Source organism: Thalia democratica, chromosome 6, assembly GCF_965202585.1.
Source record: "Thalia democratica chromosome 6, ktThaDemo2.hap1.1, whole genome shotgun sequence".
In the NCBI taxonomy this organism is placed as follows: Eukaryota; Metazoa; Chordata; class Thaliacea; order Salpida; family Salpidae; genus Thalia; species Thalia democratica.
In genome coordinates, this window is record NC_139170.1 from 20,087,811 (window position 1) to 20,110,839 (window position 23,029).

Sequence of the window (23,029 nt, forward strand, 5' to 3'; positions counted from 1 at the left end):
ACATTTAAAAAAATACCTGCAAAATTTTAGTTGTTTTATAAATTATTGTTTTTATTAGAAGTCAAATGGTATAAGCTTACATAATATAACTTTTGAAAATAAAGCCCAAAGAGGCACCAATGTGTGGTAACTCTATATCAAACAGACATTTAAGTCAAGATCATAATAAAAACTTTAACTGATAATGTAAACTTAAAAAAAAACAAGTCAAAAGAGTTACACAGGGTTGCCATTGGTTTTTGAGAATTTTCTTCCAGGTTTTCTATACTTCTTTCAGGTTTCAAAAAGTACTTGTTTTTGGGACTAATTTTAGTTTAAAGTTAAGTTTAAGGTAAAAACTGTGTTAAGTAGTGCAGGGTTGACACTTGTTTTTTCAAAAATTTTCCATGGATTCCAAATTTCTTCCAGGTTTTTAAAAGTACACATTTTTGGGTCTATTTTTAGTTTTAAGTTAAGTTTAAGGTAATAAACTGTCTTAAAAAGTATAAAACATTAAAAAGATACTGTAAAGCTACTTTAAATTTATTAAAAAAATATTGATAATGATAAAAACTTTTTATTTATGTGGTAGATTTTTTGAATCAAATCAAAATTTTACTACTGAACATGTGAAAATTGTTCATGAAAACAACATGAAAAAACTTCCAGGTTTTTTAGCAATTTTTGTTCAAAATTCCAGGTTTTTCCAGGATTTTTTTTTTGCTTAAATTGTCAAATTTCAGGTTTCCAGGTAAAGTGGCAACCCTGGTAGTGAAACAACATTAAAAAGATACTGTTAAGTAAAATTAAATGTGTTTTTTAATAAAAAAATTTCAATTTTGACCAAAAAAATTATATATTTAAGATAAATTTTTTATGTTAAATCAATATTTTACTACTAACATATAAAATTTGTTTAAAATTCTAGATTTTTTAGTGATTTTTGTTCAAAATTGGAAGTTTTTTCATGTTTTTTAGCCTAGATTGTCAAACTCCAGGCTTTTCTATGATTCCAAGTTTTATGGCAACCCTGGTTACAATAGATCTTTTACTTTAAAGTTTACTTTAAACAAATAAATCATTTAAAAAACTGAGGAATTAAAAGTAAAACAATTATATTTTTGCTTTTACTTCTGCTCTAAACTTTAAATATTAAAATAGAAAAATGTTACATATAATAATTATTTAGGCAAAATCTTTTTTTTTTTTTAAACAGATTTAAGCGAAAACTAATAAAAAAAACACATTTTTCAAAGGGGCCCCATTCATAAATTCAAACCCAATTCAAAGGATTTTTTTTATTAAGGGCAAAGGAGCGTTCTCTAGAAAAAAAAATAGCTACTAAGATAAGGAAAATAATTTGGTCTAAAGTTTGGACATTTCAAAAAATTCATAAAAAATGCTATAAAGCTTAAGTTCATAAGCTTAAGTCTCATAAGATCTCTAAAGGGGGTATAAACCTAAGTAGTTCTCTATTATAAAATACCCTAGATATTAAAACTTTTTGTAAGGCTTAGTCAGGGCTTGTCTAGACATGTACTGTAAAAGTTTAAATTTAATTTCAACCAGGGTAAATTTATAAGTACTATAAAAATAAAATGCTTGCTAATTTTTTTAATCAGTTTCACTTTTTGAAGTTATAAGTATACTGCTGTATAGTTGAATGTCTGCTCTGGTAGGCTTATACACAGTTTGAACCAGTTTATTAAGGCCATCATCAACAAAGCTGAGATTTTTTGCACCATCAACAATCAAGTTCACCACACGACCATCAACAACAGAATCCGAGACAACCAACACCGGTTTCGTCCTTATTAGGACGAGTCGGCTGTAGTTGTAAGGTTTTATAAATTCTTTAACTTTATTCATAACATCATGCAAATGAGGTAAATTGATAATTCAGCAATATATTAAGATCATCTCTACCCTTATCAATAACCAACCTTACTCAAAAATTTTAACCTTTACCCTTATCTTTAACCTAAATTACCCAAACATACAAAATAAATAAACCGAAAAAAAGTTTTATAAATTTAGAATAAAAATAGTTAAAATAGCCAGTTTTAGCATGCCAATGTAAAAATAAAAGTTATAGTTGTTTAAACTTTAGCAGAAAATTAAGTATTTAAATAGTAAGCTGAGATAACTGTTTCAAGAAAACTTATGTTAAAAAAAAAATTTTTTTTGAGAAAATCAAAAAAAAAGTTTTTGTTTTTAAGTTTGCAAATATTGTTTGCTTTCTAATATTACAATTTTAGACTTGGACAACTATTCAAAACATAAAAAAGTATTTTTTTTAAATAGAAGGAAGTTTGTTGTTGTTAATATTATTATTGTTGATATTATTAGTGTTTTTTTTTTCTTATTAAAATCATAAATTGTACAGTACTTATCATCATATTTTCATTTATAAAAGTTAAATTCAGTTTTTGTAGAATTCTCTTTTTTTAACTCTTATAAAGTTATACAATAGTTTATTTATCTATTTAAATGAGAAATTATTTTTACTGTTCAAGAAAATTAGACTTTTAGCACAAAATACTGATAAAATTTGACATCAAAATATTTTAGCGTATTACATTTTTACTTTCTTTAAAGAGGCTGTAACCTATCATTCAAGTATTCACATGTTTACTATTAGTATTGTTTATCTCCTTTTATAAGTTAATTTAAAGTTATTTCTACTTTTTAGTTCTTATGTAAGTTAATAAGACCTTTAGTACATTTTAAACACAAAATTCAGTTAATTTTCGATTAGTTTTCGTTTCTTTCATTTCGTTTAATTGATTGTTTTCTTACTATAGATTTAAGTATTTAAATAATAATAAAAATATGTGTAATAGCTCATAAGAAACTTTACAAGCATGTGGTGTACGACTCGATAACCAAAAAGTTCCTTTGAACACTAGGTCCTTAAACAAAACTTTTTGAGCGCTTTTTTTTATCGTTCAATAAACGACAATATTGCCCCATGACTTGCTAAGATGGCGCCATTATAAGTCATTGGACTATCTAACTGGTTTAAATCAATATAACTTATGTAGGTAAATATTAATATGTTACTTTAGTTTTAGTGCCTTAAACTTATTTTCATGTTAGAATAATTACTGTTAACAATTTATACTAAATGAGTTATACCTAGTTTTAATAGGATAAAATATTAAAAAGCTAAAAAGTGCTTTCTATAACTCTGAGTTACCTTTTTTGAGATTTAAACACTATAAAATAGTTTTTTGTATGTGAAATTTATGATACAGTCAAGTTTTGACTTTTTTTCTAAACTCGAAACATTTAAGTTTGATTAATATAGAATATAGATTAAACTCATTAAAGTATGACATACGTAATGTATCTTGTAAACAATTGTGTAACGGTGTTTTTAACGTTTAAATTTTAAGTTTAGAACCTGTAATCTACCGGACCGAAGATCCGGATCTGGAGATTTTTGCTTGGATCCAGATCCGGCCGGATTCTAATTCTTAAAAAAGATCCGGATCCGGTTAGTTTTGAAAGACTTTATTTTCCGCAATCTGCTTCTTTCAGTTTTATATACTTAGACTATTGTGTTTTTAAAATTTAATGTATACAAAATTAGTGTTAGCCTCCAAAATGAACTGCTCGAACATTTTCAAATTAACGCAGCAGTGTAATAAATCCAACGCATTGCTGTCAAGTGTAATCCCGCATAAAACAGTACTAAAAAAGTTTTTTAACCATAAAGTCCACCAGGTCAAAGTAGTTCTACAACCTTGGCAGAAAGTATAGAAGAGGCTTACAAAAGAAGCTTTAATACTACTAATAACAGCACGATAGCGACTTGTTTTTACTCACAACAGTTGTAGATCCACGGTATCGACTTGACTTTTTCCCTAATAATCTCAAACAGAAGGTTGTAAGACTAATGAAATCAGAAGTAAAAAGTAATAGTTGTCGTGAGACTGGTCAACGTGGTCAAGCTCTTCTAGTTTCGCCTATTAAACCTAAAGCTCAACTACCTAAAAACGATGTTACCAATATATTTTTTCGTTCTATTCTACATTCAAATCAGAAACAAGTACAAATAGTCACGAAAGCGAGCAATAAGATTCAGCTGGTCAAGAGATTGAGACAGAAATTAAGTTTTTTTGGCTGAAGAAAACTTATCTGCTGAAGAAGTTGAAGACATTTGTTGAAACCCAAACGAGAAAAAAATACACACATCTTTCCGGGTTTGCAACAAGGTTTATTTTGGTACCACCATCTTCTGTTTATTCTGAAATGTTATTTTCAGAAGCTGGTAACTTGTACGAACAAAAGCGAAATCGATTGCTTCCAAAAACTGACGAAAAACTGTTATTTCTTCATCACAACTTGAAAAAAACAAGGTTAGGTTTCTTTGTAGCTTAATGGCGTTAATATGCGTAAATGTTATTTACTAAATTACTTACTTTTATACATGTAAACAGTTGCTTAAGAAGTTATTGTTCATCTTATATTTTGAACTTTTGTAAATATAAGTATACTTTTTAAATGTGACTAACTGATGAGTCCTAATAAGGACGAAACCGGTCTCAGTATACCGAAGGCTTGTGGTCTGATGATTGAGTTGGTGTGATCAAACCTTTTGTTAAACTTGAGCTTGTCTCACGGCATACGAAAGTCCAGGCTTCTGATCTGCAGACTTTCTTCAATATTTCAGTTGACTAATGTAAAGCTTATCATAAAAAACAAACAAAATTAATTATTTTATAAAGCATTTTAAAATTAAATTTATCTTTCTTTTACGTCATAAAAAGTACAAAATTCAGGTTTAGTTGTATAACGAAACAAGCTTAAAATTTAACATTTAAACTGAGGTTTTGTATGGGTAGAATTTTTTTTTTACAACGTTCTTTTTCCTAGTGTTTAAATAAAATATTTAGACAATAAGATTGTATTTTTTTAACAAAATATTTATATTAAACAATTTTTACTAATTAATGGTATTATTATAATTTTTTTTTTTGAGTTTGTTCTCTATCGAAACTACATAGAATTTAAAACATTTAGGATCCGGACCCGGCCGGTTCTTAATTCAAAAATAAGATTCAGATCCGGTTCCGGCCGGATCTTAAATTTAAAAAAAAATCCGGATCTGGTAGATCACTATTTAGAATAACAGTAATAATTAAAACCTAAATTACAATTTTAATCTACGATATAACAAGTTTTACAGACTTAAAAATCTAAAAATTAAGAACAAATCTAGTGTAAAACTTTTTATAAGGTCAAAATTTAGAAATGAAAAAATCAAAAATATGTGCTATAAGTCTCCAAGTCTTGCTAAAACTCTATAAAAACAAATCATAAAGTTAATCTGACTTTACATTTTCAATACTTAACAAAAATAATCTTTTTTAAAAAAAATCTATTATTGTAAAATAACTTACTTAAACAGAACAATAAAGTTTTAACATTAGTTTTTTTTTATAAAATTTGAATTTTTAGTACGGTATTTCTTAGATTCAAATAAAAATCTATAAGTGTTACCTTATAACGAAAGTTAAAACTATTTAAAAAGTTTGAATATAAGGTATAATAATTCCTTTTATGTTAGCATTATTTATTTATGGATAATGTGTATAATAACAAACGCTGATTTAAACATTATAATATTAGAAATATTGACTTTTTAATTAATTGGAGACAAATAAAAGTATATTAAATTAATTATTAAAAGAATAATCTATCTTAAACATGTTACATGATAATATATTTAAAACTCAAATAATGAAAAAGCATATAATATTTACTAAAACAGCTCATTAAAAAAAGTATTTTTATATATAATGTTTCAAGAAAAAAAAATTGTAGAAAATCAAAATTAGTTTAAAATAATTGATCAAAACTTTATTTTCTACAAAATAAAATTTTATTGCACAAATTTTTTCGTAGTTTTTATAAATTATTAGTTATAAACTTTTTATTCATTAAAAAACAAAATTATTGTTAAGAATTTCAAAACAATAAATGTTTTTGTTTATCAAAAAAAAAGTGTTATCTACTACTTTAATTGGTTTGTTGAGTCCAGACTATCTTCTCAAAAAGATTTAATTATTTCTTTTCAAGTATTAAATTTAAAGGACTACTTAATTAAATTGTATAAAGATTTTTTTATGTTCATTTATTAAATTAAAACTAAAATATCACTTTGTTACATAGATGCTATTGTGGCAATGATCGTGTCGTATAAAATTACTCAAACATGGCATGTTAAGTCAAAACTAAAAAACTTTTATAAAGTATTTAAAGTTTTTTACTTCTGTCAGACCTCCTATGTGCAATCAAAATTTTATACCTAAAACAGATATATTGTAAAACAATATATTATACAGTATACACTTATTAAGAAACTTTATAATCAAGAATATTTAATAATTACTTAAGTTTATGAATTTTTAAACATTAGTTTCTTCGAAAATTTATACAGGTAAACCTTTTATTTTAGTAAAAAAAATGTTTTAGTTTTCTGTTTTTTTACATAATTCTTTACAGTTTTGTCGAACAAAACGGCCATCGACAACACAATACCTTGGATTTGTCAAAATAATCAATACAGTTTCAATAGAATATTTAAATAAAAAATGTGTAATGTTTGTATTTTGTATTAATAATTTCACGAAGTTTTAAGTAACCTTTTAAGTAAATCATGTTTGCTTTGAAATGCAAAATAAAGTTTTTCGAAAAGTGTTTACAAAATATCATTATTAAAAGGCTACGAGTTTTTTGTTGTTACTTTCAACAACATACTAAGTTGAACATATCAAGAAAAATTTTAAGTTGAGATATGAAAAAGAAGTTTACAAAATTCATTCAAAACTTTTGTTTATTTTGGAGCATACTTTTCAAGCCTTTAAATGACATTCATACATTCATGATCGTAAACTTGATACTTGAGTATAGAGAAGCACGCATTTTGACATGACATACTTAGTATATCTTAAAATGTTTTATTAGTTTTAGCATCTACATTAAACTATTAGCAACAATGATTTTTTATGCAATGAATTTATAAGAGTTTAGGTAAGAGTGTAAAACATTTATAAAGTTTGTTTGAACAGTTCTTATACTTTTTCTAGAAAATTAAACGAAGTTCATGTTTTTAAGTACAGTTTAAAAATATATTTTTTTAAGATTAGAATTTACTTGAGCCGTTTAAGCTAGAATACATTACATTACATAAGCAAAAAGGTACATTATATCTAGCTAAGTTGACTTAAGTTAAAAAATTATTTTTTTTGTTATTAAGTTATATTTTTATCTAGTAGTTAAATAAAAGACATAAGTAGACAAATATTACAAAGCTACATGAAAAAATATTTCAATAAAATGTATTCAATTTTATCTATTTGTTGTTAGATTGTACTTAATTTTAAATAAGAAAACTTAAAGTTTCATAACACTACTCGGAAAGAATTATTTGATAAAGCTAATAAACACAAAAAAACAAATTAGTTAAATATTTTCAGTACAATGTTAAATAAAAAGATAGTTACTTAACAAATAAATTTGTTAATAGTTTCAGTCATTTAATTTTTGTATATACCTATATCTTAAACTTTAAACGCTATGACTAATTTCAATTCACACTAATTGATGTCAAAATATTTTTTAATTTATTAATTGTATAAAATATTTTACATAACAAATAGTCTAATACAACCTTAAGCTAAATAAAAGTTACAAATGTTTTTTTTTTGAGTGTTTAATTTTTGAAAAATGGACTAGTAGCAGGAAATATTTATCTAATATTTTTTTAATTAAAAAACAGTAATGTGTTTTGAACAAAAACTAATTTATTTATAAAAACTATTATAATACAACAACTATACTTATTTATTTAATTTTACTTAAACAAAATAACTAAACTGTCTTTTTGAGTTTAATAGAACTATAATACCACTTTTATTTTTAATTTTAACTCTGATTCTCGAAGTACTTTAATACTAAGAAAAACTTTATAGATGAACTTTATTTTCATTTAAAGGTTTATAAATTTGTAGTATATGAACAAAAATGAGAATAACAGTTATATACGATGATGATAGATACCCACTAAACATTGAGCCAAGTAACACAGTAGCAGAACTTTATTATAAATTACAAAAGCAGCTTGTACATGAAACAGCTCAAGATAAACGAATGGGAAAACTGTTAAAACTTTATTTTGGAGGTAATGATTGCTTAAATAAAATAAAATTGTAAAACACCAATAACTATAATTTTTTTATTAATGGGGAAGTCTATTTTTTTTGTCTAAACTAAACATATAAACTTTTTTTTTTATTTATCGAATACTTTTACGTAAAAAATCGAATTAAAAAAAATTTTGGTTCATTTTTTTTATTTGGTTTAATAAAAAATTGTCGAAGTTAAACAGATTTTTTGTCTCTGTTTTTATTACATTTAACTAGTCTGGTTTCTTTAAGGTTAGAAAAAAGTATTTCAAAATTAATATGTTAAAAGCAAGGTCTTTCAACAGTTTATATCTACAGTTTGTGAAATGTAGCGAAGTATTTTTTTAAACTTTGAAAATTTTGTTTAAATATTATTGATTTAAATAGATAAACACACTAAAGTTAAGAAAGGTTTGAAAAACACTTTATATGTCTTATTTGAAACAAAATTTTATGTATTATGTTTTGTTAAGGATATTTATACCTAAAACATCTGTAAAAACTACTATTGGTGAAAAATTATTTAATCTAGAATTTAAAAACGAACACCGTAATCATAAAAAAACTAAATTATATGTTTATTATTCGACACTTATAATGTAACTTAAAAACAAACAGTCTAAAGTGTTTAAACAATTACGTATGTCAGTTTAACAAGCTACTTCCATGTAATTAAAATGGTTTATAAATAAACAAAGATTTTTTTGTTCTTTATTTTGAAAGTTTAGTTATGTAATATATTATGCTCAGTAAAACATGAGGACTCATGATAAAATCTACCTTTGTATTACTTATTTATTATATGCTTCGTAATTTTTTGGTGCAAGTTAACAAAAATTCATTACTTATATACATCTAATAAAACCTTGATCTTACAGTTACAGTTTTCGAATTAACCTTTTGCTTAAAAACTAGAGTACTATTTTTCAAACTTTTTAAGTTGTAGTTATTAACGATGTTTTGAAACAAAAGATTCTAACGAAATAACTTCACGAAATTTTTTTAATTAAATCTCAATGTACTTAACTTATTAAAACTTACATCCTTACCCTGTATAAAGTGCATAACAAAGTTATACGAAGTTTTGAAAATGTCATTACATACTAAAAAAACACTGTAAGTTTTAATAGATTAAGTAGCTTGAAACTATCTTATCACTCAATTAGTCAAAACTTTACTATATTTTATTTCCTCAAAATATTATATAATTATTTTCTTTGCTGTATCGAGTAGTTTATTACGAGTTAATAAAACAATAATTTGTAATTCTTAATCAATTTAGATATTAAATTTATAAATACCAATGATATACACGGTTTAACACCTTTATTATGAAACAAAGTCTCAAATTAAAAAAGTTAATATATAAGGATATAGCCTCAATAAGGATATAGCAGAAAATATATTTAAAAATATATACCTTATGCATACCAATAATACGCATGACTTATACTTATTATTTAAAAAGTTTTTATTTTAAAAATTTTGTAGGTGCTGAGCTTCAAAATGAATGGATTGTTAGTGATATTGGAATAATTTCAGGTTCTATTATAAAGTGCTGCTTGATAATGGTAGATAAACCGAATTTGTTGATTAGTTTAGCTTATAGAAACGATGAAATTGTTGAAATTGTTGAACCAATAAATACTTTTAAAGTTAGTTAAACTAAAAAATGACTAGTAATAGAAGGTTAAAAAAATAAATTTCAAAATATATATTCAAACTAAGAATAGTTTTAAAAGTTGCTGTCAAAACTTACTTGTATTGTTTTATAAGCCATATTTCCAAACACAAAAAATCACTATTATTATTTTTTTACTATTGACTAACGTACTTTTTCCAATAACAGTTTCAAATTTTCACTCTATTTATGATACAGTTTTTATTTTGAAATTTTATACTAAGTTTACTTGAAATTAAGCAGTATTAATACAATGTATAAACATTTAATACTGAAATACTCATAGCAAGTAAAAAATAAAATTTACTTGTTATACAATATAATTACTTAAAATTATATTTTGTTGAATAATTTTGAAACCACAATGGTACGTTAAACCTACTTAAAATTTTCAATAGCTTGATTAAATTTTTTACTTACGATAGTTTATACAATCTTTTAATGATAACAAAGGACGCTTATAATGATTTTAAACAGCAAAAATAAATATATGCTCACTACACAAATTTTCAATACTTGAAATCATAAATTTTAACGGTATTACAAATATCATTAAGGTTATGATTTATCGTTTTAGTCTTAAGTAAAGTTAAAGTACTTTTATTTATTAAAAATAAACATTAAATTTCTTTAAACTTATTTTGAAGTTCAGTTCACGTAGTAAACGAGAATCGAAAAATCACAAGCTAAATAATAAGTCAGATTTAATTAGAAAACAAAAATAAAATAATTATAAAATAAAAATAAAATGATTTATTAAAATCTTTAAAAAAATTTAAGTTTAAATCTAAATTCAAACTGATTTTCAGTACATATGAAAATTCAAATTGAGTTTATTAAACAGAAATACTTCAAACAATAAGGTTATGTGATTGTAGTACTTAAACTAACTATCGTTCAAAAAAAAAAACAGACAACTGTAGCCGATTTAAAGTCAATAATTGCGGAGAAACTTGGGTTACCAGTTTCTGTTTTCCGTTTGTCCTATACTAAATTGATTTTAAACAAAACCGGAAACGAATCAGAAAGTATGAGAAATGAGAAAATAGATGCGAATCAAAGTGTGAAATCTAGTATTCATAACGATTTGTACGAGAAAGTAGAAATGTTTGACAAAAATGTCTTAGACTATTACGAAGTAGAAATTGGTTCAACAGTTAGACTAGACTTATGGGATGGATGGAATGAACTTATTCTTGCCGCTATTTTAGGTAATAAACTTTTTATTTAATTTCACAATAAAATTTAGTGCTAATTTTCATCATATATAACATTATATATACTTTAAGTGTACTTAAACTTGTTTGGATGACATAGGTAAGCAAACTTAATTTTATTACAATTATTTAGTTTACTACCTTTACAAAAGGTCATGAAAGAGTAGTACGAAGATATTTTTCATTCGATAAATTGATAAGACAGTTTCAACAAAGAGTTGCGCTTTATATTGCATCAGATAGGGGACATGTCAATTTAGCAACAGCTATGATGAAGGTGTGATAAAATAATAACGATTTAAACATTACTTTTTTTAAAGTTTTATGCTGATTTGTAAATAAAAATGTTATTAAGTTTAAGAAATTACATTACAAAAGTTTTTTTAATTTTCTATAAGTTAGTAGAAACTGTATAATCAAAATAAGTTTAAAACAGTTTGGAGCAAAAGCACATGAGCCTGTCGGATTATATCCTGGTAGAAAATGGTGTTTTGAAAGTGAACACCCTGAAAATAGCGTTTGTCCACTTCATAGAGCTTGTGTTAAGGGTCATTTACCACTTTTAAGACTTTTTGTACAACAAAGTCCTCTGTGTTTTATCACCACTGACAACAAAGGACGCACTCCTTTACAGGTTTTACTAGATAAATAGTGAAAATTATAAAAATCACCAGTTACAACAAGAAAACAGTATTTTTGCACTTGAATTTTTTTGTAACTGTTAATTTTTTACTTTAACATTTAAAATTTAAAAATCAAACAAAGTAAAAGTTAAGGAAAAAGTACTAATACTTACTTTGATTGCATACTAAATATATGCTGATAGAAAGTATCAGTACAGAGAATGCAACTTATATATGACTAAAGTGATAAAACCAAGTTTTTTGATAAATAGTTTAGCTTCACATACCGTAACTATAACCATTCTTTTGAGTTCGCAATTTTAGGGTACGTACTTCCCGTTGACTAAAAACTTTTTACCCAAAAAAATTTGTAGTTTTTACAGTTTTTAAAAGCTTTACTGTAATCAATTAAGCTAAATCAAAAATAAAACACCGAACAAAAATTCTTACAAGCAAACAGAAGATTGCTAAAAAACAAAAGAAAATGGTATATATATGCAAATTCTTAAAGTCGCTTAACAATACTTTAGTATTTTTTTTAAAATTGCAAACAGTTTATTAAACATTATTATCATTATGAATAAAAAAACTTTCTAGGAAGCATTATTTAAGTAAAAGTCGTAAAATTAAAAAAAAAAAAACACTTAGTGAAATAAAGATTTAAAATAATTGCTTTAAAAACATATTTATAATAAAAGCTTGACTTTTAAAGTTAAAAGACACACATTGTAGTTGACAACCGTTTTAAATATATTTTGAAAATTAACACAAGTTGTTTGTAGCTTCTTGTAATTCTTACTAATATCATGTTTCATTTCTGATGAACCCAATTTTGCTTTCAAAACTAAAAACTTATTGTATTCGTCATCAAGAACACTACAACATAAACTTTAATTGATAAAGTCAACATCCTTTAATTTATCTATATCTGATGAAATGTATACTTTTTGCAATTTTTGCTGTTTAAAATAAAAACAATTTGCTTCGTCAACAAGAGGGTTTCCCAAACTTATTTTCACAACTGCACCCTTGGCCCAATAAAAAAAAATCGCCTTTTTACTGTTTAAATACCGATATACTTGTTCGACTTCTTACTAGTGATTGCCCCCTGGTAGCCAAAATTGCCTCTGAATCATTCTTAACCTGAGGTAAATTTACCCCTAAGGTAAATTCCCTTGTTTTAGGGGATTGATTTTCTTTATTACAAGTTATGTAAATTAATTTTTATTAATTGTGTTTTTGATTTATATGCTAGTATTTAGCTGTATTTTTTAAAATTAAAAAAATCTTTAAATGTTACGATTTTTGTATTTAATTAGCTGAAAGTTTAAACAATTTAATTTTTTCTCAAAATTGAATACTTTTTTGTATATTGGGGATAAACTTGGGAATTACCTTCCAAAAAGGGGTAAAACATGAAAAAAGGTTAAAAACCGCTGTCTAAAGGGACAATGTTGCTCAATTTTGAATATCCTGATCTAGTCTAGAGCCTCACTTTAGAAGACACTATTGCTGTCATTGTCTATTTATGGTAACAGACTAGTTTTTTCATCTACTACAGTAGCTACTGATATTTTGATATTTAGTTTTTAAAAAAACTTCTCTTTACTTTAGCATTGTTTAAACTTTTTTTAATTTTATGAAAATCTGATTTAAAACAATTTTCAAATTTTAATTTGATTCTTTTTCCGTGTTTCTTTAGCGCTAGTAGCGTGGCAGGTCTACCATAACACACATTAAAGCAACCTTTGCAAAGTTGTAAACTTTCATTTTTTATAAACTGTTGGTTTTTATTGCTAAGGCCTTAGTTCATAAAACGACAGTATATCTTTTAAATTAAAGTCATAACATTAGTATCTTTTAACCCATGTTCAACACGTTTTTTTATACAAATTTGATCAGAACTTGTTGGGTACGCTTTTGTCGTTGAGTAAAAAGTTTTGGGTTGTGTATAAGTGCGTACTCAAAAGAAAGACTACTGTACTTGAGACAGTTAATTATAAAGTAGTAAAGAAATACAGTAAAAAAACTAGCACATTTTTTTTAACAAACCTCATTATAAAGAATATTGTTATTTAAACTAAGAACGATTATTTGTTTATTTTTTAGCTCACTTTTTTATCAATAAAGGTTTGAGCATTACCATAATATGAACAATATTCATAGATCACACTTGTAAAATTGATTGTTGTTTTATAACTTCTACAATAAATTAAACAATCTTCATAAGGCAATACAGCTTCCATACGAACTAAAAAGTGAAAAATTAAAACTTTTAAAAGTTTTAAAATTTTACATTACAATACAGAAAAACAAGTTCTCAGAAAAAAACTAAGATACAAAAGTAAAATAACATAAAAATATATTTTAATTATCTATGTATAATATAATACAAAAATAAGCTTAAACTTGATACTGGTGAAAAAAAATAACATAACTAAGTATTACCTACTGATAAAAAATAAAAATAATAATAATTTTTGTTTCAATTCTGTATCAGTTAAAACTTTTGTATTGTTTATTTATTTACAAACTTTATTTACACAACTCTTTAATTTACTTAATATTAACATTGTTGTTTATTTTACTTTTTGAAAGGCTTTGGTATGAAAAAGTCTTAACACCATCAAATAAATCACAATACGACTTGCTTTTGTCTTAACTGGGTGGGTGTCAAATATGCACGAAGGGACATTTTTGCACGAAGGGTCACTTTTGTACGAAAACACTTTAGCACAGCTTGAAAAAAATTTCTTCATTTATTTAAATTATCTTTTGTTTGTTTATTCTTAATTTTAATTTTTAATTTCTAACTTTTACTATCACTGTCACCCCTAACCCTTACCATCGATCGTGACTTTTTTATTCCTTTTTGTTTTTTCATTGTATATTTTTTTGTTTTTATATTTTTACTCTCGTGCAAAATTGACCCTTCGTGCAAAATTGACTCTTTGTGCAAAAGTTTCTTGATGCAAAAGTTATCCCTCGCGCAAAAGTGTCTTCGTCGAAAAATGTTCCTTCGTGCCAAAGTGTCCCTTCGTGCATATTTGACCCGTTCCCGTCTTTACTGGTTACTAAAATAAAAAAAACTTTTTTTAATAAGATTAATACACGCTTTAAAAAGCATTAATTAAGTTAATGAGTAAACTATCATCTATTTTAAATTAAGTCAAGTTAATAAAAATTGCATAGCAATATCAAAAAACTAAATAATTTAAATAAGTAAATAATAGTATATGCATTTGTTATTATAAATTAGACTTTTCTAATCTAATCTACAACAAACACAGATCGTTATGCAACATAGAAATCGAGCTTGCTTTGAGTTTCTGGTGGCTAGACAATGGGGTCGTAAGACAGCAGTAAATTTTTCACTGCCACTTGTAATGTTTTGCCGCGTCTTGAAGTGGACAGAAAAGGCAAAAAAAGCTGCATTGCTCATACACGGTACTAATAAATCAACATTGAGAGGCGTTCCAAGAAAAAAGGGGGCTTTAGTCGGGCTTTCAGACTTGGTTGTAGACGGGTACGGAACAAAACCAGCAAATTCTTTGTCTTTTAACGAAATAAACCAGCAGTCATTCACACCATCTAATCGAGCAATTTCAGTTCTTATGTCTGCTAAAAGTCAAAGTCGTGAAATTTCACGTATCTCAAAACGACATAAACTAAGCAATAACTTAAGCAAATACCCAAAAACCATTTCATTTAATTCAAGTATTTCTTCATTGTTTGGCTCTTCACTCTCGACCAATAGCAGACAAAGCAAAGTTACAAGTAAGAACGAAGAATTACTTAAAAATGGAAAAATTCTGACAGCTAATACCCGAGAAAAAACCTTCCAAAATGAAAATCAAGGTAAGCCAGAAAGTGCATTTAAACTTCCAGACATAACCATTCAAAGATCTTCAGTGTCGAAACAAAGCTCTAAAAGTATATTTGTTCCTAGTTTTGAAGTCGATACAGCAATAAGTCCATTTGAAAACAAAATGCCGAGAAAAACACTTAATTGGCCTGCAAAAAACTTGTACAGTCATCCAATTATGGATTTTAAAAGAGAAAGCATCACGGACCCTGGATTTCCGCTACCAGCACGAAGCAATGAGACAAGAAAAAGACCTTTGTTTTACTGGTCTACACAAGGAACCAGACCTTGTCCCGTGAAAGAAACATTGTTAGAATATCAAAAATACAGAGGAATGGGTTCTCGCCAGCACGCAATAAAATGCGTAGCTCTTTCGAGCTCATTCACAGAAAAACCTTGGCTACAGCAGATAAAAATGGCAGCTTCCTTGTCGAAACGAGGCGTCAAGAAAGTTCAAAATGTAGTTTAAAATAATTAACAGCTTTTTTTTATCATGTCTAATCTTTTTTACAGTATTTTTTTACAACACTGTTGTTATGCATCTATCGTAAATTTTTTAAAAGTGAAATTCTTGTATATGTAGTACAATTGCAAGACTTAAAGGAGCACCATTTATAACTACTCTGCTTAAAAAGAAAACTGAATTTTAATTATTTAATTACTGCCAGATTACAAACATGCTAAAAAGCATTTAGCAATTTGTTCCGTACCTTTATTTTAGAAATTGTAAGTTAAATATGTATGTATACATGCAAGTATTAAGTAAATAATTTGGTAATTAAACTTCAAAACAAAATAAAAAGTATATATGTCAATAAAATTATATGCAAATATTTAGATTTTTTTTTTCATTTATTAATTATTTTGATTTAATAAAATAGTACTTTAACTCAATTTGAAAAAACAAAATTAGAATTCTTTGTTTGATTAATCTAAACTTAATATAAAAATTGACTAATTTATATTTTATATTCTAGCAAATTATTATGAGTTTTAATTTCTTATGGTCTTCCTTTCAATTACAGTTACCTAACTACCTAACATAAATAAGTTACAAAATAAAATTTTAAATTGAATCATTTAAATTATATGTCATTACAAAAATAAAGGAGACATAAAATATTTAAATAAAAATATATCTTATACTAATAGTTGAAAATGTCACTGTTTTTAGTAGCCGTTTTTTTTTTGTAAAATTAAATTCAAACAGACATATGAGTTACTTTATTTAGTTATTAAAACAGTTTTAAGGCTAATGCACTGTATTTTTTTTTAATTAAAACATCTATTTAATTTCATGAATATTTTGCCTTTAAAATGAAGGTTTTATGCTTTTAAAAACTAGCATTATAATAACATTATTCTACTATAAATATCTATATATTATAATATAGTTTATTTTTACAAAAATAAACTAACTTCTAACAAAAAAAGTTAAGTCGTGTTGTATCATAAAAAACTGAAAAATAAGTATTACAAACAAAATAGAAGAATAAAATTTATAAGCATGTTTAACCTACTAAAATTTCATCTTGTGAAGAAAGTAAAATCTAAGTTATTTTCTCCTTTATAAACTTCAAATTGTTTTTAATTATTAAAAAAAAAGCTTATATGTTTACGTAAAATTTAATAAAGGTTCAAACTACGAAAACTAAAGTTTTGGTAATTGTATTATTTATATGAAATTTTTAGGGTCGTATCACAAAAAATAAATTGAAATCAAAGAAATAAACATGGAACAGAAGGTCTAATTAGTACAATTTTAGTGGGTAATAGTTTTAAAATTTTTAATGATGTTTTAAAAAATACGTAAAATAACCATATTCCTATGATTTTATAAGTTTATTCTTGGAATATCTTATAAAAGTATTTAGATATTTAAAAGTCCAACCAATAACGACGATAGAAGTAATAAGCTTTTAAAATTAATAGTTTCAAAATAGATACCTTACAATAGTCAAAATCTAAAATGTCGGAAAATGAGTTGCCTAAGTTTGAGCCTTTGTGAATCCTATTTCTAAGGTATTAATTGTTAAATAAATCATATTATCGACTAAGAAACTATTTAAATTGTCACACCTGAACTTAGTATCCTTTAACAACATAACTTCTTTAAAATGTCATAGTAAAAAAGTTATTATTTTTTTAAATTTTAATTTAAATAATACTCATGTATCATTTTATAACTAGAAATATTATAAAACCTGTAGCTATTATAACTTTATAAATAGTTTTTGTTGTGGTATACTGTCTAAATCAGAGTTTCCCAAACTTTATTTCAAAAGGCCCTCTTTAAAGAAGTTAAAAAAGCTATAGCCCCCAATTATATTTCTCAAAACAATATATCTCAAAACACTACCATTAAAACCGCTTAAGACCTTTTTTTTCATCATCAACTACAGAATACCTAGTATAAAATTCAAATTATGACCTCATTGCCCAGCTGTAGCCTCTTTACTGCTTATGGCCTTGTAAAAACAGTATGCTCTAACTCTCCTTTTCATATAATATAAAATAATTATTATCTTTTAAGTTTGTAATTTTTGCCGCATTTTCAAAATATATGACTTATTTCCGCCTTGGGAGGTTTTTCTATAAGTACTGGATTAAATTATATGAAGTTTCCGCAAAAATAAACAAATCTCTCGAATCATTTCTGCATATAAGCTTATTGTGCTTAATGCAGGGGCTTTCGTATTGTACGAGACGAAGTTAGCTAACCCCCTGGCCAAAGTTTCTTATAAAGTTACAAAGTTACAAATAAACAACGTCTTTGATTAGTTTCTTATAAAGCTACGAGGTTACAAAGTTTTCCGATTGTTACGTCCTCTGTTGCATAATTTTGTAATTATCATCAAGTTAGAAGCTCAGTCAAGAAGCTTTAAAAGTCGTACAGTAAGCTATTCGCCTGACCAAAACTGTTTAGCAATCCTAAATCCGGAGAAAGTCGCCCCAATTTATCTTTCAGCTTAAATTCCGAGTGGTTTCACTAAACGGGATTTCCCCGGAATATCCAATCGTTGTTGAAAACGTTAGTGTCATTTTATGTGTTTTATAGATATAAAGTAGTTTTAAATATTTGTCGTGTTCTATATATACGTTTAGACTTAATTGTAACGTAAATCTTTTATTTCAGTTAAAACTAGTCTCTTTTATCAAGATCAAAAACTAATTTTGTTAGTTTTTGCGTTTCTAATATTCGACGAGTTATTTAGTATACTTACTTTTAGAAGCTTTTGGTTTTATATACAACTTGTTACTAAATTTATAACATTTAATTACTAACCTATATAACCGATAAATCCGGTTAAGTAGTCTTGTCTTATACAGTTTTATTACTCAGTAATGCAGTAATAATATTATTGTGTTAAGTTTCTCAAGTTGTCACCTTAATATGTCCTTTACCCAACGTGGTCACCTTTCCATCGGTTATAGCTCCCTAAATTTCTTTAATGGTCCCCAAGGGGGCAACTTGGCTTAATTTAGGAAACCCTGGTCTAAAAAGATGCAAGAAGCTATGAAAAATTAAAGTTTTTCATTTTATTCTAATTTTATCGACATTAATTGCACTAAATAAAGTAACAAAATTGTGAAAAAACAGGTAGAATCTATACCAAGTATAACAGTACTTTACATTTAGTCAAGTATCGTTTTTATAATTTCAAATAATCGCACTATTATAATAAACTGATTTTTTTCCTCAAAATTAAAAATGTATACTTGATTATGTACAAAAAATGCTATGATGTTCTTTAAAGTTGTACTTCAAATATAATAACAGACAATATGATCAAAAGATAAACATGTTAAAACTTTTTAAGTAAAAATATTTCTTCTTACTTGCTTCTATACTTTTCACAATTATCTGAAATATTTGTTAATGAGTGCATGAAAATTTTGTAACTAAAGTCGTTAAATTTTTAAATAAAAATGTTTATATCTTTTAGAGAAAAAAAAAAACAAAAACTTTTAGTTATGCTTTGAAAAAAGATTATTTAGTTGTTTGAGTTATATACTATCAAAAATCGATACGGGCCAGTTTTGCACGAGTCGTCAATTTTGCACGGAGTCACTTTTGCACAGATGGTCAATTTTACCGAAGGTTTTGTCGGCAGACGGAATTGCTATTCTACTTAGGATAAGGAATAAGGTTAACAGTGATAGTAAAGAAAAACATAAGTAAAAGGAGTAATTAATACGTAAAATTAACCAAAGATAAGGATAAGGATAACAGTGATAGTATTAGAATTTAAAAAAATATATAAAGTTTAAATCCGTGCTAAACTGACGCCGTGCAAAAGTGACGCTTCTCTCAAAAATGACTGTTCGTGCAAAAAATACTACTTTTTTCTTAATTTTAACTAACTAAAACGAACTTAATTGAGTTGATCTTAAACAAAGGAGTTTTAGCTATGTTAGTTTTTTGATATACTTTTTAATTTTTAATACACTTAGTAACACGACACTTTAGAAATTAGATGCTTGTTTCAAAAATTTAGGATTCAATCTGGTTGTTATTTTGAGTACCGTTTTTCGTGTTTAAAAATCTACAGTTAAAACTGTTTTGTTATTTGTTTATATATAAAGCTTTAAATTTAAATTAAACATTTAAGGAACGCTTCTAAAAATGTATATTCTTTTTTTAACAATACTAATTGTATATAATTTTAAGGTGATTTAAAACTAATTATAAGATCTATTGGAATCGTACTACTCAAATCAAATTGGTAGAAAATTGTTGTGGTATTTGTTCCAGTAAACTTTTTCTTATGTACTATCTAAAGTGAGTTACTTTTTACTGTGTATTATCAAATTAGCAACTCTGTGTTTCATACTTCGCTGAACCGGTTGCAAAATTTACACGCATATGAAGGTTAAAAATTCACTTTACTCATCTTTACGAAAATATACTGCTTCTTTTGTTGTGTTTTTATATACTAAGTAAATAACTCAATTTGAATTTTTTTGAAATTTTTTTTTAAACTAATCAGTTGCAACTGTGAACTTCTGAAACAATACTGATTTCTTTTTGTATAATAAGTTGTTTATTTACTTAAATATCATAAGAAGTACATATTTTATGGAAAACTTATAAATACATTAACAAAATTTTCAAAAAATTGATTTAAAAATAAATTAATGTTTTGTTTACTTTGTACAACGAAAAATATAATACTAAGCGGTCTTTAGACATAAACGGAAAGTTTTTAGATTTTAAGTTTTTCAGTTAAATCTTAATATATATAAGTCCGAATCTTAAAATTTTCCTTAGTTTTTTTTAATTGTATTTTCTTTAAAACTTTTTGTACTAAGGAAAATAGTAGATAGTTTATTTTTTTATGGGGGTGTTTTTGATCTAAGATAAATATTAAATTTTTCGATGAACAACACAGATAAAGAAAGTTATTTTAAAATACTTTTTATCTATGCAACAATTACAACTAGCTTGTTTACTATTTTTAAAATGTGTTATACTCTACAGTTTTTGTTTGTATTCTTTTTTATTTTTATATATCGAAACGACCAGAAATAAGTTATTTATTGTAATTTTACGACTTCTCCCTTTTTGTTTTGTCATTGAACTATTTATTGCATGTTCGTGGTTGCTCTTGTAAAATGAAAAAATGAAAAATGTGAACAAATATTATTGCAGAAATCGAAATATAAGGGAGGAGAAGGTGTGGTGCCATGGTTTGCATGGTTAATATCGGTAGAAAATGTTTAAATAAGAGTGAAAAATTTTTATTTAGATTTAAATTTGTTATTTAGTTTAATTAGATAAAAAAAAAAGATTTGATTTGAAGTTTCATTTTCATTATTGTGTTACTTAAAACTGCTCAAAATTCATTTACCATCATGGAGGAGGCTCGATGACCGTAAGGTCTTTCTTCAAACCAATCCGTTAGCTATAATTGTGAACGTTAACATTTTTTTTTCCTTTTTTAATGTATTCATTAAAAGCTCAGTTTGATTACCAGTATCTTGCTTAGAAAGTAGTAAAGATGTTTTTAATGACATTTTACAATTTTAGTTGTAGGTTTCTTAGGAGAAAAGCACTCAAGTCTTATTAAACTGTTAATGATAAGTTTTCAAATTTATCTAGAAACTAGTTTTAAAAACTAAATAATACGATCAATTTTTGTTAGTGTATTTGTTAAATTATATCAAAAATCCAATTTTTTTCTTAAACAACGTAAATAGTTTGTTTCAAAGGTTGAACGGTTTTAAAACATTTTTTCTAAAAAAACAACTACCGTAGCTTTAAAGCGCTTTATGCCTTTTTAAGTTGTGCGCTATGTATGAATAGCTCTAGCATATGGTTTTTTGAATTCAGTTAAGTTAACTGTTATTAAAATTTTCAACAATTGTGTTTAGCACCATTAACAAGTTATTAGTTAAGTCTTAAGGAATTAAATTTATGCAGAAAGTTTTGGTTTATTTGGTTTATTAGCATTGATCTCTAAATTACTTTAATTATTTCTTTAAATTTATTTTAGATTATTTACTTAGGTTTAAGAAACTAAATTTGTGTGATAACTTTATTTGATTTGTTAGTCTGATGTCTACGTTACTACTTCTATTCCTCTATCTTACTGTTTGTTTGCTTGTTGTTTTATTTTATACGATGTGTTAATTTCTTTTTCAAAACTTAATGCTTTGTAATTTTTATAAATTAGTAAACGTTTATGATCATAAAATAAACTTTTAGGGATTTAAAAAAAATTATGTATCATACAATTTAGATTTATTTTTAAAACCTATAGTAAAAAGAACGAGATATTATTTTAGTTGGCAGACCAAATTTACCATTAAAAGTCTTTTGTGGGCCGGAACGGAATAGTTTAAAAAATTTGTCCGAGGGCTGCATTATTTTCAATAATTATACTATAAAACTTAAAAATAGCCTAAAAGCACAAGATTGCAAGTATATATATTTTTCAAAGCACTAGCTTTATATTGAAAATCAAACCCAGACCACTTATTTCAGTATTTGTCATTAAAAAACCTTTTTTATTTATTTAGTTGTTTTTAAAATAAAAAATACGTGTTGACCGGAAATTTCCTTATGAGTATCGTATCTGGCCTACAGGCTGTACATTGCCTTGCCCACTATAATTTTGTAGTGTACAATTAACTGCTTAACTTAGCATGTTGAACCTAGGTCAAAAGTGCGTAGATATACTTTACGCTTTTAGGAACAATTTTAGACGAGCGTGAACTTAGCTTGACAGCGTTTTTTAGGAATGTTATAAAAATGTCAAAACTTTACACCCAATTATTTTCCTTATCTTAATAGCTAATTAAAATCTTTTGTTTTTCTTCTAGAGATCAGTCCTTTCCTTTGACTTTAACTAAAAATAAATCCCATTGAATTGGGGTTTGACTTTTTGAGTGCGGCCCCTTTAAAATTTTTGAGTTTTCTCTATTTTTTATTTAGACAAGCTTTACTCCAAAAATAAGATTTTTTT

General features: G+C 25.6%; 1 protein-coding gene across 1 annotated transcript; it reads left to right on the forward strand.

The window, feature by feature from the left end:
• The first annotated feature begins 8,013 nt into the window (after positions 1-8,013).
• Positions 8,014-17,503, forward strand: LOC145838885 (protein ANKUB1-like). The gene is made up of 8 exons (XM_082946505.1): positions 8,014-8,170; positions 9,666-9,829; positions 10,769-10,832; positions 10,905-11,066; positions 11,225-11,349; positions 11,509-11,706; positions 14,986-16,020; positions 17,435-17,503. The coding sequence occupies exons 1-8, from the start codon at positions 8,014-8,016 to the stop codon at positions 17,501-17,503; spliced, it is 1,974 nt and encodes a 657-aa protein (XP_082802631.1).
• The last annotated feature ends 5,526 nt before the right edge of the window (positions 17,504-23,029 follow it).

Coding starts and splice junctions, on each gene's coding strand:
- LOC145838885 (XM_082946505.1), top strand. CDS start 8,014: ATGAGAATAACAGTTATATACGATGATGATAGATACCCACTAAACATT. Junction 8,171..9,665: donor GTTAAAACTTTATTTTGGAG/GTAATGATTGCT, acceptor AAAATTTTGTAG/GTGCTGAGCTTCAAAATGAA. Junction 16,021..17,434: donor GCGTCAAGAAAGTTCAAAAT/GTAGTTTAAAAT, acceptor AAAAGTATTTAG/ATATTTAAAAGTCCAACCAA.